This window comes from Patiria miniata, unplaced genomic scaffold (assembly GCF_015706575.1).
Source record: "Patiria miniata isolate m_02_andy unplaced genomic scaffold, ASM1570657v1 HiC_scaffold_22, whole genome shotgun sequence".
Taxonomy (NCBI): Eukaryota; Metazoa; Echinodermata; class Asteroidea; order Valvatida; family Asterinidae; genus Patiria; species Patiria miniata.
Window position 1 is genome coordinate 12,094,072 of NW_024037061.1, and position 20,080 is coordinate 12,114,151.

Genomic DNA, 20,080 nt, shown 5'->3' on the forward strand with positions numbered 1-20,080 from the left:
GAGAAATTAATTTTCAAAGATTTCGCCCGCCAACGTGAACATTGTGTGTGCACATGTAGTTTCATTCAAAATGAAGTGTTACGTAACCTTTAGAAATCGCCCTTCGCAACCGTATGACTGCGTCTATTTCGTAGCAAAACGTTTCTTATGTCACATTTTTGTGCGCAGTAATTCCAGCAGTTAAATTGTTTTCCTGGCAGACGTTCAAGGCAAAGTTATTTGCGTCTCCATTTTCCACCATACAGTATGCACAGTTGGGCTTCAGCTAGTGACGTCATGTTTTTTTTTCTAGAAGTATTACTGTAAGCGCAATAATTTTATTCAAATGCAAATATTGCCGTGAAGGCAGATTCGGTAAGCGTGAAATAGGATATGTCTTTTTATCGCGTGCACCAAAGAAAGCCAGACAAAAGAGGTCAGTCCCAAGGCACGGCTTCCATTAATCAGTCGCTGGTTGATTTTCATGTTCTGTAGTGTTGAAGTGAAAAAATCGGAGAATGATTTTTATTTGCTCAACAAATTGCGAACCACTGCTAAACTTGAAAGAAAAAAAAAACACACAGCCAAACCGGTCGCGGTCATGCATGATCGCACTAGACATGATTGGAATCCGAAGAGGTGAGACCCAAGCAGGTATATTGGCACTCATGACTTTGCTGTTAGGAATGCTGGTCTACAAAAAAAAAACTTGCCTCCCAGAAATAGGTGTGAAAATTGGGTTACCGAGCAATATTATATAGGTCTAGTTATCGGCTATACGCCCATAGCGCTACAACAGACAGATACGTATATGATTATATTAAACCCTACCGACGGAGCCAGTCTGTGAGTTTCTCACACCACAATTAGCAAGGTGTAATACGGTTAGACGACTGATTATCCAACTTGGATCTTGGATGCTTACAGACGCTGGCTTCATGAACTTGGACTCCAAAAAGATGAGCAGAAATTGGGCGGACCAGAAATGAATCACACATAGGACAACATTGGACTGTAGTAAGGCCGAGACGCAGGTTAGTGATGGTGTACGGGGAGGGCAGTAGTTTTTGGCGGGCATACATGAAGACATTTCATTTAGTTTGAAATAGTGAAAGACCAGACTATTTTGTGTCAGGAAAGTTTAAACTTAAGATAACGAACATTGAATTTAAGAAAAGAGCAGACTTAAGCTTATGCATAATCAGTCCGATATTACTGTGTTGGATTAATTCTGTGTCAGACAACGAAGATATCTGGAAGCTATTTTGGTGGGATGTTCAGCCGGATAGTAACATGGACATTATTGACTAACCGACTCACTGACTGAGTGACCGTCTAACCGACATTGTTACTGAGTAACCTTTTTTTAGCTGAGAGATAATGTAATACTTGACATGGAATTCGACGCGGCAGAAGTCAAAAAAATTGTTTAACAGATTTTATGACATCTCACAGACTCTGCTCTTGATTGGCCGAGATCTCGTCACCATGGTATACTAATATTGTCAGTGCAACAACGTATATACCGCGCCCCAACGCACATACCTGCCTGATGACATATTCAGGCAGCGAATGCAGAGCTCGAGCGCTTTTTGGCCGCTGACCGATATAGCGCAGCGTGATTTTCCGCATGGCGGAAGCCGGGCCGGTGCCTCATGTGGACGGCCCAACGTGGCCGCCCGTGCACGGTGACATCATTTTTGCCGGCGCGCGGTTCGCACCGTTCGCCGTTTTGGAACGGTCTACTTTTTCATCCTTTTATTTTATTTACGAACCAAACTATGCATTTCTGTTTTATTTTTGTATTCTTCTACTATAATTTCAGATTAAAAGGTTTTTTCCAGCACACACAGGTCGTCAGGCCGACCATAATGGTAGGCCTACATGTACATGTACGCACGCACGGTAATTGTTCGACAGAAATAAAACCTACATAAGAAACGCAAACCAATTCACAATAACTCGTCAACCCCATAATAATTTGGGTTTGATCATCAGAAAGACTTTTATCAAATAAGCGAGTCGTTATAAAACTAATCGATTGCTTTAACTCGTGACACAGTAAAAATGGCCTCCCCCAGTGATCAGTGGAACGTTCTATTTTCACTCTGCGTCATCTCGGCAAACCAGAGCAACTCCATGGATCACGTGGGGAGGCTAGTTTCACTGCACAATAATAGGAGCAGTCAGTATTTCTATACTATTTTGTCCAGAATTATCCAGATGGATGCCCATTTTATTTGGATTGTTTTCATGGTAACGTCCGGTTGGTTGAGGGACAGTCAAGCTGGTAAGTTATATTTCATTTCTCTTTTTGAGGACTATTGTAGCCAAGAATTGTTTTCAAAAGAATTAAGAGGCTAATCAAATTAATGGGGGAGTTTTGACTACTGTTGAAAAAGGTCGATAACGCTCGTCTTTTTTCTTTAATGTATCAATATGGAAAACACATCAGATCAATTTTCTTGAGGGACTGTGTGCATGGGCGTCACAGGGTTTTTACGAAAGGGTACTTTGTGTATACACTTACAAAATGAGGAACATAACGGTACCCTACAAATCCGTCGTCGTTCGACCGTGCCCGACAAGGAAAAGTCTAAAGAAGAGAGGTGGGAGAGAACAATGCAAGTATCCCATGCAAGTATCCCATTGCGTTCCATGGAAACGCAAAAATAGAACATCATCGAACTTTTATCTCCTTGATGGTATTGCGCATGTCTTTTTTACCCATGTGCCTAGAATAACTACTGCAGTAAGAACTCAAAAATGGTATAATATGGCAGGTAATGCACCTTGTACTTGTATTTTTTTTTTAAATAGATTTTTGTACCCCATCATCAGTTTCGACTTACGATTGCGTCTTTCCAGACGGATTTGAGAAACAGGCTCGCTTTGGTAAGTGTGTGTACATGTGATGTAAATGCACCTATACCGAATAACGAAAAATACTAAAAAGATATGCGGTACGCTCCAATTTTAATAACGATAAATAGGAATAAATTAAGTCCATGTTATTAACGATAGTAACTTTCACGTAATTTGTGTACTCTATTTTCACAAGTTATTGCTAATTTTAAATTTAATAGAAATACCACAAAAATGTAGCTGTCCACCACTGAGCATTCACCGATACGCATTGATGAATACTATACGATGAAAGAAAACTTGCAAAGCAAAACAGACAATAATCACCATTTTCATTCTCAGAAATAGGACTTGATTTATGTACAACACAAAATCAGACGGTGAAAGTAATGTTTCAGTCTTGACTCTCATTAAATCTCATTTGAATTTGAATTCCTGTGTGGTAATATCTGGTTCCCACCCAAATGAATAGCTTCAAAACATCTAGCATTCCATGGACAGCTGTAGAAATGTGTTCTTTTGCATAAGTTCTGATAGCAAAGATCAATTTCAGTAACGTTTTTAACAGATGAGTGAAAGAACGTGCTCGCTTAATACGTGCTTCATTGGTGTATCAAATTTGCATGCTTTTAAGGGTAAAATAATTAATCTCTGTCATTTTCTTTATTACCCATCCTGTACTTCTAGCCACTCCACGACTCTGCCTATAGCGTCGCTTATTTAAATACCCTTATTCCTTTGATAACTTACTCTCTAAAACTCAGGATATTCTACCAATATGCATAACACAGAAAGGTTGCCCTCTTTCGAGTGTATCGGATCCTGTTTTGGGGAAATATCGCGGGCGAGGGTATCAAAAGGGGAGGTGGATCACCCCAAGCACCCCCATCCGCCACTGAATTGGACCTTATACCCCTTCTATCTCAACAATGTTTAATTACTCCTTACAACGTCACTAAAATTCTAAATGTTGGTTGATGGCAACTCAGCCACCTAACTACCCTGAAAAATCCTGGAATTGGTCACTTCAACCACCCCTTCAAATGGAAAGCAATGGATCCCAAGTGTTGACAACGCGACAGTACATTTACAAGAATTAACAAAATAAAAGGGATCATTACTTTTTTTGTTAGATTCCCTTGCGGTTCAATTCTCAATCTCTGTTACCTTTGTTTTCTCTGTTATGTAGATTCATGCAACCGAACCAATACGTGTCTCAACCCATTATTGCCTACTGTGGCAACCGGGGAATGCAACGGCGTAACGACACAGATATGCTCAGTGGGTAGGTAGGCTAAATTATAGACCTGATTTGATGATGTCACATTTTCAGTGGCATTTTTTAGCCATTGGTTCAATGCATTTAACCCATACCTACGCACTCAATGTGAACCGTACTGCGCAGGCACTCATTATTGTCGTTGCAATGAAGACGCAGTCATTGTGACGTCATGGAAATTAGGCCTATTGATTGGATTATATGGGTGTCGCATTATACTGGGAAAGTCCCATAGTAAAATTAATTGATCTCCATTAGATCAAAATGTAATGTCCATCTACTCTGAGATGGCAATCTCTAAGTGAAAGACGAGATTTTCACTTAACTACTCTAGTGTATAAGAGTTAAACATCCAAATTGCCTCCTCAACTTTGTGACTGTTTTCATTTTGTTTCTAGTACCCACTCAAACAATACTAGGTCTGTTTCACAAGGTAATCTAATTCCTTCTTTATCCAAATCCTACTCAGGAAAACGTCATAACCTCCCATACTCTTGCAAGTTTTAAGCGCCTCTACACGAACCTGATAGTTTAATATTATATGGTACATGTTTGTCTTGTTTTTGTCTTTTTACTGCCAATGTAGCAACCGTGATTAACCGTGTCTCATCTTACTGTTTATTTATCTTCTTAATTATATCTTTTAATGTATTTATTGCTTGTTTTTCTATTTTATACTATTGTATGTTTGTTATAACTGCTGGGCACCTTTGAAAAACAGTGTTCCACTGAAAGGTCTCCCAGGATAAACAAGAAATAAATAAATAAATAAATAATAAATAAATAAATTGCTCTCCATTATACAATGAAGATCAATGGTAATATAACTTTGCACAGTGCAAAGGCTTTAGGGATACTTTTCCGAAGACACAGTTACCCATACGTATTTCAATAGATAACATATCAAGATGGCAGACAATAGCCACTAGTGTGCCCCCTCCTACGTTATAATAACATACAAACACAAAGTGGAAAGCTTTTTGTTTGTCTTGTAAAAAAACACGAACTGTATCATTGGTTTATACGCATTTTACACATTATAGGTCATGGCTTTTAAGCTGAAAATGTATTACATGTACCTATACTTGCAACATTGTTAAATTTTAAACATGTGTTTGCCGATTTAAAGATGTCCCTTTGTAACGAACAAACTTCATTTTAGAAATTGCCAACTAAATCTCAGTGATCTTTCCTTCATTATTGGTCATATTCTATACCTCGTTTTAAATAGTCCGAGCGCCAAATGATCCACCGCTGAAAGACGTATGTTCAAGTTCTCCCTGCAAAAACGGCGGAAAATGCATATCTCAACGAGAGGGCGTCCTGTGCTGTTACTGTAACCCAGCAACGCCTCCGGATTCCGGCCAGGCTTGTTATGGTACGTAGGCGTACACGTTGCTAATGGTTCACCAGCTATAATAGTAAGATACATGTAATTATGACATTTGTTTTTTTTTATCACAAATAATCTAAACAGTATTTTACCCTCATTAAAAATGGCCCATTAGTTTAACATTTCTTTCACAGGAACTGATCAGAAAGACAATACAAAAGAGTGGTGACTCTCGGACTCGCTTGAAAATAAAAAAATGTGAATGGAAATTTCATTTTACATACAGGGTGAGTAAAAGACACCTGCAATAATGCAAAGAAGCCATTTTTTGAACTTTGAACTTTTGTAACCTTGTAAGAATGGCATTCGTTAGTAGGCCCTAACCATTGCGTGACAAAAAAAGACATCCTCAAAACAGGACATTTTTTTGGCAAGACCTGCACTTGAATCACTAGACATGTGACGAGAAGTCCAAAGGGAATATCCTTGATATGTTCTACCAATGCCTTGAACTTGTTAGGCACAGGAGATATCGGACAGAAACGTAGAGGATTGTTAACCGCTTTGACACTTTCGTACGTGAATCTTTGATACTTAGACCCTGCGATAATAAATGTCTCGTCCAGAACACCCTGTGCTGCAGATGACGGTGCACCACCAACGATAGATAGTTGCAACGATGTGAGGACGAATAAAGTTGTAGTGAGCGATATCATCTCAGACCTTGACGTCACAGCTACCGATAACGTTATGAACTCCTTGCCCATACATTGCATAGAGACTAGTGGTGCATTACATCTTACAAGCAACGAGACCACTTTCAACTGCACAGCAACTGATACGGCTGGAGGAGAGACTACCTGTACATTCAACGTTGTCTTTGGTATGTTTTACAAGAACATTTTACAAAAATCACTGACAACCGCTTCACTTAATTAGTATCCATCAATTAAATTAATTACCATTGTACTTGATAATGAAAAGGAGCGGGACACTTTATCTTTTTTCTCTTTCCTTTTTTTATTCAACAATAACGAAAACAATCAAGATCAACAAGCACCTGTGATCGACAATTGTCCTTCGGATGTAAGGACCAACAACGCTCAGGCAAGCTGGACACCAGATCCTACAGCTACCGACGATGATGGGACCAATCTTGAAGTTAACTGCATTCCAGCCGCTGGTAGTTCATTTCCAGTGGATGCAACTACAAATGTTGTTTGCAATGCGAGTGATGCTGCTGGAAATGAGGCCATCTGCACTTTTAATGTAACTATAGGTAGGTGTATCATTTCACTATTGTACTTGATGTATCTTTTGTCGTTTTCTTCGACATCGCAATTTAATGGCAAACATCCTTCTTATATTGAACAATTATTATTTCAGACCAACAAGCACCTATGATCGACAATTGTCCTTCGAATGTAAGGACCAACAACGCTAAAATATCACTTTTGTTGTATTATTTGTAATTCTTTTCTGTTATGTAATTATTTCATGTCATTTATTGATTTGATACTGTGGAAAATAAATGAACCTTGAACCTTGAATGTATTTTCTGGGATTTAAGCCAAAGTACAAATATAGGTTTTCCCGCCAATTTCCTCAAATGTTCATTCTTTTCTGAAAATCGATCATTAGTTTTCGTCTGAATTTGAATGCACGTCTTTAATCCCATTCCAATTCAACAAAATTCAATCGTTTTCATTGTCCGTGTATTCGGTTTTGAGAAACAGGTGGCCAATTACGCTACCTGCGCATTCATTTACGCAAGCAAACCTTTTCTAAATTGATTTCAGGTACAGCTAATTTGATTGACGGTTAATGAAAAAGAAACCCTTAATTGTATCTGGTGCCGATGACATTAAACTAAAAGTGAAATGGAATGGCGAATGTTTGAAATCGCCCGCTGAATGCATAAAAAGAAGTCTTGTAAACAAATCTGAATGGACATAATTAAACGAAAGGTGCTGCTCAATCACTTAACTGATTGAACTGAAATGGAATTAAATGCTCTGGTAGCGAAAATGAAACGCGTGTTCAGAGCGATTCTCAAATTCAGACGAAAATGAATGACCGATTTTTAGAAGTGAAAGAACATTTTAGGAAATTGGCCGGGAAAACCTATAGTTGCCTGTTTATTGTGTAAGCTAGTCGGGTTCTGTTTTTCAAATGAACCACACAGGGAATAGCACGCCTTCCTTATTGTTGTATTTACATTGACCTATTTGATGTTTGGTATTGGTGCATTTTCCCCTGACATTATTGATTATTGTACATGCGAACTCATATTTTTCATATCATTTCATCTATTTCAAGTGTTTGAAACCTTTTGAAAATACCTCGACAAAATATGAATACATAAGTTGGATGAACTGCGAACAATTGGTATGACAAAGTGAAGGAACCACGTGGAACCAGTTAACCTCATAAGCCTTTAATTGCTTTTGAATAATATCCTTCATTAATAATTATCACCTTGATTTTTCATCGAAAGATGTTGTCTCCATATTTCAGTGTGATTCACGGAAATAGCACAATATACCTCAATGGGATTCATGCATTAAGACGAGGCCCAGTGATCGTCTTTTTTGTTCTGTTAAATACAGCGGAGTCGATCACGTGCCCTACCGACTATTGCCAAAATGGCGGGGAATGTCTGCGGGAAGGAGCAGTGCCAAGGGTCCAGTTCTCCTGCAAGTAGGTTCTTATTTTATTGCTTCTTCAGCAGTGACAATCACAGTGATAGCAATGGCAATGACAGTCATGAAAGCTTACGGCAACGAAAATAGAGGTTGTTTTTCTTAAGCCGATTTATTTTCGATAGTCTTCTTGTGTGTGTGTTTTTATAACACATGTGCAACTTCTGGCAACTTTCAGAAACCTTCTTCAACTTGTCATTGGTGCATTAGTGTTGTATGCATGTACTTAAACTAACACGATTCTACCACGGCCCTCACACATGTTCATTGTGTTAAAAAGGCATATCACGTTTTGCAGTATGACGTCAAAAACCTTTCTATTGTTTTCTTACTAAAGTTGTTCTGCTGGATTCACCGGTGATGTTTGCCAGACATCAATAAAAGGTACTTTTTTTAAAATAAAAAAATCGTGGATGACATTCGAAAAAACCTGGCTTTCTGTCTTTTGATTTTGTTTTTAAGTATTTATGGAGTATTTAAGAGCAATGATGTTCCTCTTTGTAAAAATGTTCTTTTACAAAACAATAATTAATAGGCCAGAGACATACTGTACAACGGCCAAATAAATGTTTCGTATATGGATTTACGTATGTTGGTGGTCACCACATCATGAAAAATATAATAATTAAATACGCATAATACACCAACATCGAAGTAAAATAGGAAAAGTTAACAGATGATCAGGATATCCGACAGGTTTTTAATTTTCATTTCGAATATTTAATTTTTTTTTTGGATCAAATTTAAACACCACTTACTTAGCTAATCAACATTTTGCAAATGAACCTAAACACGTCCTTACAGTGGAAGGCAATAAACAAAAAATCCATTGAAACAAACAAAATTCGCTTTGAAAGTTATTTGGTCCCGTGTTCAAAAATCTTACAGCAAAGTTCTGTTTCCGTCGTAGGTACTCCCCTTGCCGCCATTCTGATCCCGGTAATAGCTCTCGTCTGCCTACTTGTGATAATTGGGGTCTGCACGATGACAAAAGCTGGGTACAGACACTCGAAGCAACCCGCGGCACCCCCGGAACTAAACCTGATGGAGTATGACACAGGGGAGCGTCTGTACCGCACATATCACGGCAGGTCTACTCACGAGTTACGGTTCTCTCATCTCGGCGGACGACTGGCGGTCAATCATCTCGCTTACATCAATCGACAGGAGAATTTTTAAGCGCGTGTTCCCATCCAAACAATGTTCTCTTATGCTATGTCACAGGAGAGATTAGTAGAATCCACTGAATTATTGGCAGAGGGTTTGACATGGGCGTCGCCAGGATTTTTTCTAGAGGGGGGCAAACAATTTTTTTGCCAAAAAAATGCTTGTATTTCTCAACACATTCTCGATTTATCAGTTTTAGAGGGGAGCAGGGACATTTTGCCCCCCCCCAACTCATTTAATTTGTACCCCTTTGTCTTCGCGCCTCTTTTTTTTTTCTTCCTTTTTTTTCCTTTTTTCTTTTCCAGGGCAAGTGCCCCCCCCCCTTGCCCCCCCCCCCCTCGCGACGCCCATGGGGTTTGAGGTTTGCCGATGGCCAAAGAGAAATGTAGGGTCTATATGTTTGTATATACCTAAACTAAGGTACCTCTTACAATACCCAATTTCTTTCTCCTATTAACTTTATTGTTAAAAACACATTTACGGTTAAACCAAAAAGTTACCAGATTTCAAAAGAGATTCTTTAAAAAATCATGAAATCAGGAAACATCTTGAAAAATCACACCCCTGTGATGTAAATATGGAAGAAAGAGACAGGGAAAGCGCGGCGTTTTTTTTAAAGTATGAATTTTGGGGTTTTGGGATCGCTGCGTGAAAGATATCTCGTTATCTCGAATGTTCTTAAATTTGGATTGTGGTAATAGATCTACCGAAGGTTCACTTAAACGGGGCGTTATTGGATATGCACTATTAACCTTTTTATAAATTTTACGCTGAAACTGTATATCGCTTTATTAGGATAGGTGAACTTTTATAGGAGAGATTGATCTTCCATTTCTTTTTATGGATTTATTTCATTATAATGAAACCAATAACAAAGCTTCTATGAAAATCATGTATGGCAAAGCAACTTTTGCTCACATTTATTTTAACTGTTGTTTAACGTTGAAATCACCAACTGCAGGCTAAACGCCTGCCATAGAAATATTAAATTATAATTTTGCCGTCATTTGAGGTTCATTAGCTTAAAAAAAGTTCCGACTGCTTTTGGCCGGGAACACATACATATTTCCTCAATTCATGTTTGTTATTGACTCCATTTTTTTTCTCGGAATAACGATGTAAAATTATAACGATGAATATATATCGAGCCATTAAAATATGTCACATCGAGCACTTAAAATATGTCCCATTATTATGTAGGCCATTAGTTTTATCATTTTTACGTAATATACTAATGACCATGAAATGTACAAATGGGAAAATTTATTATTTTCATATTTTGTGTAAATGTTTTAAGCATACTTTTACGTTAACATGTTTTACATTTATTTGTTTTTGTTCTTGGGCCCATGTAGTTTACTGAAATTTATATGCATGTAATTGTATTACTTCTACATCTGGTAATTTAATGTTCTTGTGATTTTAATGTATTGTAAATTTTTGAGTATTTTTATATAAAATTTGCGCTTGAAATTACGAATTCCCTATTAGGGAGACACTTTTTGCTGGAACATTATAAGGGGGGGGGGTCATGTGTAGATCAATGATAAGTTTTAGAAACTCAAAATCTCAGTGGGGGGGGGGGGCGACAAGGTTTCATAGGGGGGGGGGCTGTCGCCGTGACCTCTGCTAAAAAATTTAGCAAAAATGACCTCTGCTAAAAAAATGTATCCAATCCAATCCAATCCGATCTTATCCAATCCAATCCAAATTTATCCAATCCAATCCACTGAATCCAATCCAAATTTATCCAATCCAATCCAATCCAATCCAAATTTATCCAATCCAATCCAATCCAATCCAAATTTATCCAATCCAATCCAATCCAAATTTGAGTATCCAATCCAATCCAATCCAAATTTATCCAATCCAATCCAATCCAAATTTATCCAATCCAATCCAATCCAATCCAAATTTATCCAATCCAATCCAATCCAAATTTATCCAATATCCAATCCAATCCAATCCAAATTTATTCAATCCAATCCAATCCAATCCAATCCAAATTTATCCAATCCAATCCAATCCAAATTTATCCAATATTGTTCACAGAGGTTAAATGGCAAGCATTAATAAGCATTAATAAGGTAAAAGTACTAGTGTTTTACTGCATGAATTTGAGGTTTGTCAACAAAGAGGTTTGGCAACACCACACGAGGAGAGTCGGGTAAGCTTCGAAGTGCGCCACGTTAGGGAACACGACTATACTAGTATTACTACACGTACGCCTCAATCAAAAGTAGTCCATGTCCATGTAAGTGATTTTCTGCATAGGGGACGTTGGACAATAGAGGATCGTGTACAAAACGATCGTGTACAAAACATATGGTCTTCCCAAAAAGTCGAAGTACAAACGTGGGCGTGTGTTGGGGGGGGGGGGGGGGTAGACGGGGGGGGGGGGGGGGAGGGTATACATACGCTATATGTATATAGCTGTATTTTTATTTTAGGCTAGTTGTCGCTTATTACTTGAACTGGGCATTTTTCACCTTTTTTTGATGGTCCCAGAGTGTTCAGACTAAATTGCTCCATTATGTCTCACTGACATGACTCACTCGTTCCATACCTTTAAAAACTTTAAGAGTGCCAATCACAACATTTTCCAAGACTTTTGTTTATATCTGACATAAATTATTAAACATTAAAAAAACTACGATAAAGGTAATTTCTTTACGCATTTTCTCTGCGCTTCATGTTACGATTTTGATTTCGTTTTATGGAGGCCAATCGAAGAGATTAGATGATGTAACACAGTCGCTTTGCAGGTGCTATACTTTTGGATATACACGTATAAGTATTTAAACTTCGGAGGTCATGCTCATTAGTCAACAGTTCGTTGACCCGCATCTCACAAAGTTACGAGCCAGATTACACACCAACAACACATTCAGTTTTGGGAGTTTCTTCTAAAGGCCAATTATATTACATGATCTGTGAGGGTCGGGTGAACAAAATCGTGTTGAATTGACATGGAATGACCAAGCTGTCCTGCTATAATTTAATTTGCAGTCATATTTTGTCTGAGTCAAGTCCTGCCGCTGGGCAAGCACACCTATCTACAGGTTGGAGAAAGTGAAGAAGTAGAATGCCCTCTGATCACAGATGAGAACTTCAGCATCAGAGATGTCGACTCAGCGTATTGGTACAAAGACGTTGTAGCCACAGAGAACCTAGTCATTTCCAATTTTGAGGGAACTATCTATGAAGGCCCGAGCATTGTCAGCGGCAAGTATTTCCTGACTGAGCGATTATCCCTAGTCATAAACAACATTACAGCATCTGATGAAGGGCAGTTCTTCTGTCAGCTGAAAACTGGACGTCCTGGTTTCCAAACTGTACCCGTAGATGTAACAGTTTTTGGTGAGTAAAATAAAAAGGTTTGACAACTGTGTCTTTTAATAATAATAATAATAATAATAACGAAGTTTCATAAAGCGCACATATCCACCAAGGTGCTCAGGGCGCTATTACAATGAAAACGAAACAAAACATAATCAGTTTAATTACGAAAAAACGGATCTTTCGACATGAGGTGTTTTGAGAGATGTTTTGAATGAGTGAATAGAAGTGGAGGTTTTGATATGAAGAGGTAGTTGATTCCAGAGATGTGGTGCTGCAACAGAGAAAGATCTGTCCCCCCAGGTACGATGAGATTTGACTTCTTGAAGAAGATATTTATTTCCAGATCGAAGGTTGCGAGATGGTTTGTATATATTGAGCATGTCCAGGATGTACGTAGGTGCTTGCCCATTAAGTGCTTTGAAGACAATGAGCATCAGTTTGTAGATGATTCTAGACGATATTGGGAGCCAGTGAAGATCCAAAAGGACAGGTTTTATATGGGAGTGTTTTGTCGTTAAAGTGACCACACGTGCAGCAGTTTTTTGTAGGCGTTGGAGACGGGATAGCTGAACATCTGGAAACCCAAATAAAAGTGAGTTTCCCATATCAAGACGAGATGTAACAAAGGAGTGGACAATCTGTTCTGTGGAAGCGCGATCAAGATATTTTCGGATCTTTCCTATGTTGCGGATGTGAAATAAAGCAGAGCGAACTGTGTTAGAAATGTGATTCATGAACGACATCGACGAGTCAAAAATTACACCAAGATTGCGAACATGGCTGACTGGTTTGATGTGAGAGTCCCCAACAGTAATAAAAGGAATAGAGATTTTGGAAAGTTGCTGTGGAGAACCTATCAACATGAACTCAGTTTTATTGTCATTAATTTTCAGGAAGTTGTCGTTCATCCAATGACGAATTTCACCAACACAAGCCTCCGTGCGAGTGATGCAGGACTGAGCATGTTGTTGTGAGGGATTAAAAGAGACATATATTTGTGTGTCGTCCGCATACGTGTGATATTGAAGGTTGTGTCTCTGAATGATTTCTTGAAGAGGGAATGTGTATAATGAGAACAACTGCGGGCCGAGAACCGAACCCTGAGGAACTGAAAAATCAAGTTGGACAGGTTCTGAGGCAGCATCCCCGACACGGCGGTATTGTGGTCTACATTCCAGGTAGGACTGGCACCATTGCAGAGCACGATCCCGCAGACCGATGACGTTTATACGCAGACGAGTCAGAAGTATGGAGTGGTCCACGGTGTCGAATGCCGCACTCAAATCAAGGAAAATAAGTGCAGTAATTTTTTGTTGATCAAGACCAGTAAGAATGTCATTGTGAACACGTATTAAGGCAGTTTCAGTACTATGATTCGGTCTGTAGGCAGATTGAAATGAATCAGTGAGATTGTTGACCCGCATAAATACCTGTAACCTGGAGGACACTATACGTTCAATAGTTTTACCTAAAAAACTCAAATTTGAAATGGGTCTGTAATTGCTAAACACTTCCTTACCAAGCCACTTTTCTTTAAGAGGGGGCGAATGTAAGAGGTTTTAAGGCAAGTGGGGAAAACACCGGTATTAAGAGATTTGTTAACAATATGAGTAATTAAAGGAACAAGAACACCACAGCAATCCTTTATAAGAAAGGTGGGAACTGGGTCAAGCTCACAGGATTTGGATGGAGATTTGGCGAGCAATTTCTTGATTTCTGTCTCACTGGCTGGCTGAAATTCCGTAAGATAAGCATAATTAAGTTCATTTTGTGGGGCAATATTATCTTTGCTATACATGCTTGAGAGAAATCATTACGTAAAGTGACAATTTTGTTGACAAAAATTTCTGAAAATTGGGTAGCTAGGGCTATGTCAGAAACTGAAAAAGGCATAACAGGAACTTTACTCTTATTGAGTAATCGATTTACAATACCAAATATTTTTTTCTGATTACCAGAACAACCAATAACTTTAGAAGAATAATACGCTTTCTTAGCTCTAACAATACAGTCAGTTACAATACGTCGATGGACGCAGTAATCTTGTCTGTGAACAGTCAGTTTTGTAGAGCGCCATTTCTTCTCGAGTTGTCGTCTTTTTTCCCGAGCTGAAGGGTGCACTGAACTAATTCAAGCGATAATTTCTACGCCAGCTGATTAGCATAAAAAGTGCCCCCACAATTTCTTTTGAAAACGGAGACCGTTTGGCTTTAAAAACGGTGGAATTGTTTAAATATACCCAAGGATCAACTCCCTGGTTTTGGGGCTTCCATCTGAGGGCAGGCTTGATAAAATTACGGATGAAAAATGGGTCCTATTTGCCTGTGAAAGTGGAAGGATGCCACTTGTAAAATGGCTACATGCAGGCTCGGGAACTATCACTTTTCGGGAGGTGATTTTATTTGGGTGTGAATATTTAAAAATGTAATTGGCTAATGTACGTAAAATTGAAAAGAAATGAAAAGATGAAAGACAAGACAATAATTTAATTTTTGTTTCAGAAACCCCAGTGATGTTGGCTTGCATGTTACTTGGCCCTGAACTTTGTTGATTTTACACTGTTTTCAATGGGGCTTGAATTAGTACAGTGGACCCTGAACGAATTTACTCGTTGAACCATGGACTATTTGGTGGTATTTTTACAGTCCGCGTTCGCATAGGGGCATGCTTGTCAAGCAGACCACTGAGAGTTGAATGATATTTTTCAACACAGCAAGGTAGGTCGGTGTTCTGTAAGTCGATGTTCGAAAGTGCTGAAACCACATCATTGCGAAATTTATCAATTTTAAGGTTTTTGAAGTGGCGGGAGGACACAGACATAGTTGGCGAGGGTGGCTTTTGGAGCTGAAGAGTCGCCATGACAGCAAAATGATCAGAGAGTCCAGGATGAATGCTTAAATCTGAGATGAGTGAAGTATCCTCCTGGGTGATAAGCAGGTCCAAACAGTGACCACTGCGGTGAGTTGGTTCATTAATGTGCTGAATGAACCCGTAGGATGATAAAAGAGATTTGAACCGCTTTGAAATACTGTCCAAGGGGTTGTCCACATGGATGTTGAAGTCTCCGGTGAGAATAATTTCAGATGGGTGAAGCAAGTATAATTCCAATAAGTTTTCGAAATCTTCGAGGAATGTATTTATGCTGATGCGGTGGCCAGAATTATCATTTCCAGACCGATATATATTGACAAGCCGGACTGATTTTGAGTTACAAGTTATTTCTGCATGGATGGACTCAAATGATGAGAAGTTTCCAACATCAGGCTTTATGGATACTGATAAACAAGACTTGTAGAGGAGTCCTACCCCTCCACCTGTTTTGTGCAGTCTGGGAATATGATGAAATGAGTATCCAGGTGGTGTTATTTCAGTTATAATCCAGTCGTCCCCAGGTTTCAGACAGTATGGGCTTTGAACACACACGCAAGGTGGAGACGGCTGAAGCGTACACGTTCTAAATTAAAAACAAATTAATGACGACAGATACCCACATGAAACTTGTATCAAAGAACTACTGATTCCTTCCTCCATGCTAATACTGACAAATGAAAATCCCATTGTTATTAAAATACGTTTCAGCCGTCTCCACCTTGCGTGTGTTCAAAGCCCATACTTTCGTACGGCGCGGATGGTAGCACGTATTATTACACGAAACAGTCGTTGATAAAGCGCGACTTGTTTTTCTTCGATGGAGCAACGACGGTGACGTCACGTCAGACGCCCTCATCCGGCAAACCGGTGCAAGGATTGAGCCTCACGGCGAACACATTGAGCTGTAAGTTTTCAGACTATTTTGCTGTTTTTCTTCAAAATGTTCGCTGTTTGGGACAATGTAAGGGGTCTGATGGAATGTCATGAATGTGTAGATCAATCCCGGGTAACTGTCTCTCTCATTTGTATTCTTTTTACCGGTTTTTTGGGAGGTCTTTTTGTCCTCGCGTGGGTTTGTGACTATGCTACTGTGACGCCGTCACCAAAGTATGGCAAATCGGTGGAGCGTTTATATGGAGGGGTACCCGTAATTCAACGCTCCACTCAGTAGAGCTACCTTCATTGAGATGGGGTCCGCTCATAAGTCCGACGCCTCATAGGTCCGACGCCTCATAAGTCCGACAAAATCGCATCCCCTAACCAAATAAAGGCCCATAAGTCCGACGCCTCATAGGTCCGACGCCTCATAAGTCCGACGCCTCATAGATCCGACGCCTCATAGCTCCGACGCCTCGTAAGTCCGACAAATTAAATGCCTCGTTTTTCCGTTGTCGGACTTATGAGGCGTCGGACTTATGAGGCGTCGGACCTATGAGGCGGAATAAATAAATTTTATGCCTCATAAGTCCGACGCCTCATACGTCCGAAATTTCGGACTTATGAGGCGTCGGACCTATGAGGCGTCGGACTTATGATACGGCCCCATTGAGATGATAGGCCTATGAAGAAAAAAAGCATGAAAAGTGGCGTCAGGTTGCAACATTTTTTCCCAAAGCATGATTTCAAAAATTCTGTTATTGGAATTTTAAAAAAACTACGATGCTTTTCGGCAAAAGAACAGCGCCCTCACACATTTACTGATGCGGTTAACATGGTTTAATGTTTAATTTGGGGGAAATGGATTTAGCCACTTCCTTAAGTTAAAATTTGATGAAAATAAAGACATTAAAATGGGGATATTCTTGCCTCGTTTCTTCCACATGGCGTCCTGTGTCTTGAGGAATCCCTCGCTGATCGCCTGCTTGACTTTCTCCGGGTCTTTGGACTCGAATCCCCGCTGAGCTTTGATCGTGTCCCACAGCGTATCACGCGCGAACACGGCGGCTTCCTTTCCCCCGTGCCCGTCAAAAACACCGAAGAAGGCACAATCGTTGTCCTTACTCCGCTCATATCGGATGGAAATCATGTCTTCCATGTGATCCCTACCACCCTGATTGGAATCACTGGTCACACGAAGTCCGAGAACTTGTCTTTTGGCGGGCATTTTGGGAGTGGATTTTTTGCCGGTGCTCGCGCCCACGAACTCCATTTTGCAATGCGCGATCAACACTGGCTTTTTTTGCGCGCGCTCGATGGGATTCTTTTGTGTATATATATACGGTTTGACCTCGGAGTTCTTGTTCATGCGTGTGCAAAAGCGGCGTTTTGATTGGTCGATCGAAAAGATTGGCCGACTAAACTGGTTAACATTTAGGCGCATTTTCTATAACCCAGATTAAAAGGTCAATCTAGTCAAGTTAACTATTAAGTGCATACATAACATGTACGTACACGTAATACAACATGTTTCGCGGGGAACTGTGAACACTAAGGGTGCAACCCTGCAAATAAACTCCCATAGACACTAGTGCTAAATGCCCATACTTCAAAATTCTTTTTAAAATACTCAAAACTCTCACAGGTATTCAAGCTGCACAGAAAAATGATGATCAATGTGTCATCTTTCATTTTCTTTTCAATTTATGGTGGGTTGACCATTGACTTTTCGAGATATTTTCACGCAAAGAAGACGACCCCTACTTTCCCCAAAGCGGAAAAGTAGCCATCTTGAAAAACGATCCCTCCACAACATGGCAAAATAGCGCCACTTTCGAGCCCAATAGCATCCAAAATGCTCAGAATTGGAAGCCCCAAGTCCGGGCCAGAGGTTCATTACCATATCTCTTCAATTCCCCAATTTTACGACGCTCAGAACTCTCTAATATAGAATATTTTGAGGGGTATAACTTTTATTCATGAGCTTGGCGGATCGATTTACTGGTGTGCACCCTAATAATCTTGAGGTGTTGGCTGATAGGGACCAAATTTCCTATAGCATAATTAATATTCGCATTTACGGAAAGATCCGTATAATTACGCCGAAAATACGGAATATTTCACTTTACGGAGTCCGTAAATTTACGGGCATTTTTATCAGTGCATGTTTCTTAAATCCCCCATGATGTTCCGATGTTCTCATGCAGTGCGTTCGATTACAGTCCCCCCACATGCCCCGGCTTACTTGCGCCGGTGACGGACATAAACCACTATAGTCTAACGACTTGTCATCAAGTTTACCTTGCAACAATAATATTTACATGCGATGTCATGCATAATGATACACAATTCATTTTCTCCACTTTTCAGTACAGTTAAACGTTTTAAGAGCAACAGTATATTCTTAACAAAATAATAAAATAAATTATCTTTAAAATCTCAAAAAACTTTTGCTAAAAAAGTCAAATGAAAGTGGCCAGGAATCCGGCCCCAACGCACAATGGGCGAACGCAATGGTTGTCGGAACAAAGGTGTGTCGGAAGATAGATTTGTCCGAACATTGGGTTGTCGGGACGTAGGGGTGTCGGATCGCGGAATACAGAGCAGTCACACAAACCAAATGCAAGATGCGAAGTTCCAAGTTTACATCGAATGCAACACACATTACTACCACGTTGTCGTAAAAGTTGGTATATTCACTTATTCTTTAAAATGGGGCTTGCGGTCGCTGCCGAAGTTAATATTGAGCGTGATGAGGAGTAATAATTAACCATCTGATATTTTCTACATAAACCCCAGGTGTAGGGGGTTTTGCATAGAAATGTTTAGATACCAACTTTTATGACAATGTGTTTTCTCTTCTAAAGGCACTCCGCTACAAGCCTTGGCTTATTAGGATTGTGCCTCCACACTATTGTATTTTGCTTTCTGTTATGTTATTATTTTAGTATGGAAACAAATGTAATATTGAATTGAATTGAATTGAATTGAATGACACAATTAGGTTAACTTTCCGTACTCAGCATCAACTCAACGTTTATTTTCCCCGAAATGATTGCACGAGCTGGTCCTTTTCATGATCGGTGTATTTGTATAAATCACATACTTTTGATGTCAAGAAATCAGGAGTGAACTTTTTATTGGTTATAAAACACTTACAAAAAAAGTCAGGGACTGTGAGCGATGAATGAAACGTTGTTTCTGATTGGGCAAAAGGTCACTCTCGTCGTCTATAGTATCATCAGACAGAAACGTGTCCTTTTTTGCGGGCTATAAATCATTCCACCAGTAAGGCCAAACAAAAAAAGTCTCCGGTTTCAAGTATGGAGCTTGTCCCAAAAGTGGTGCGTCGACGCGGGTTTTTCCCCCTCCTTTTCACTTCTTCAAATGTCGGTTGATATTGCAGATGACTCTTCGATCCCCTTAAAACTCTCCAGAATATCCTTCAGAGTGGAGCTTGAGGTGACCTCAGTAAGGCCATAAGGCTTGAGAATTCTGCACCCACGATCTCGTCCGACATGAACATTCTTCAGGAAATTTGGATAGTCGGGAAAAAATCAGAGAAAACGGTAACGTCAGACCATACAGCGACATCGTGCATGAGCTGCCACGCTGGTCATTAGCTAGCCCGACTGCGTCTGGCCGTACAGTACTATCGCAAGCTCT

At 39.7% G+C, this 20,080-nt stretch overlaps 2 protein-coding genes across 2 annotated transcripts; one reads left to right on the plus strand and one right to left on the minus strand.

Moving 5' to 3' along the window:
- Positions 1–2,195: 2,195 nt before the first annotated feature.
- Positions 2,196–9,459, plus strand: LOC119730787 (extracellular matrix protein A-like). The gene is made up of 9 exons (XM_038203817.1): positions 2,196–2,269; positions 2,800–2,874; positions 4,034–4,129; positions 5,355–5,501; positions 6,055–6,339; positions 6,505–6,735; positions 8,066–8,156; positions 8,496–8,542; positions 9,069–9,459. The coding sequence occupies exons 1-9, from the start codon at positions 2,203–2,205 to the stop codon at positions 9,335–9,337; spliced, it is 1,308 nt and encodes a 435-aa protein (XP_038059745.1). The 5' UTR covers positions 2,196–2,202; the 3' UTR covers positions 9,338–9,459.
- Positions 9,460–16,170: 6,711 nt separating this feature from the next.
- On the minus strand, positions 16,171–17,687 carry LOC119730071 (protein phosphatase 1D-like). The gene is made up of 2 exons (XM_038202857.1): positions 17,345–17,687; positions 16,171–16,205 (listed from the first exon to the last, which is right to left on the minus strand). The coding sequence occupies exons 1-2, from the start codon at positions 17,685–17,687 to the stop codon at positions 16,171–16,173; spliced, it is 378 nt and encodes a 125-aa protein (XP_038058785.1).
- Positions 17,688–20,080: the final 2,393 nt, after the last annotated feature.

Coding starts and splice junctions, on each gene's coding strand:
- LOC119730787 (XM_038203817.1), top strand. CDS start 2,203: ATGGATGCCCATTTTATTTGGATTGTTTTCATGGTAACGTCCGGTTGG. Junction 4,130..5,354: donor GACACAGATATGCTCAGTGG/GTAGGTAGGCTA, acceptor CGTTTTAAATAG/TCCGAGCGCCAAATGATCCA. Junction 6,340..6,504: donor TACATTCAACGTTGTCTTTG/GTATGTTTTACA, acceptor AAAACAATCAAG/ATCAACAAGCACCTGTGATC.
- LOC119730071 (XM_038202857.1), bottom strand. CDS start 17,687: ATGGAGTTCGTGGGCGCGAGCACCGGCAAAAAATCCACTCCCAAAATG. Junction 16,206..17,344: donor CGCCATGTGGAAGAAACGAG/GCAAGAATATCC, acceptor TTCATTTGTCAG/TATTAGCATGGAGGAAGGAA.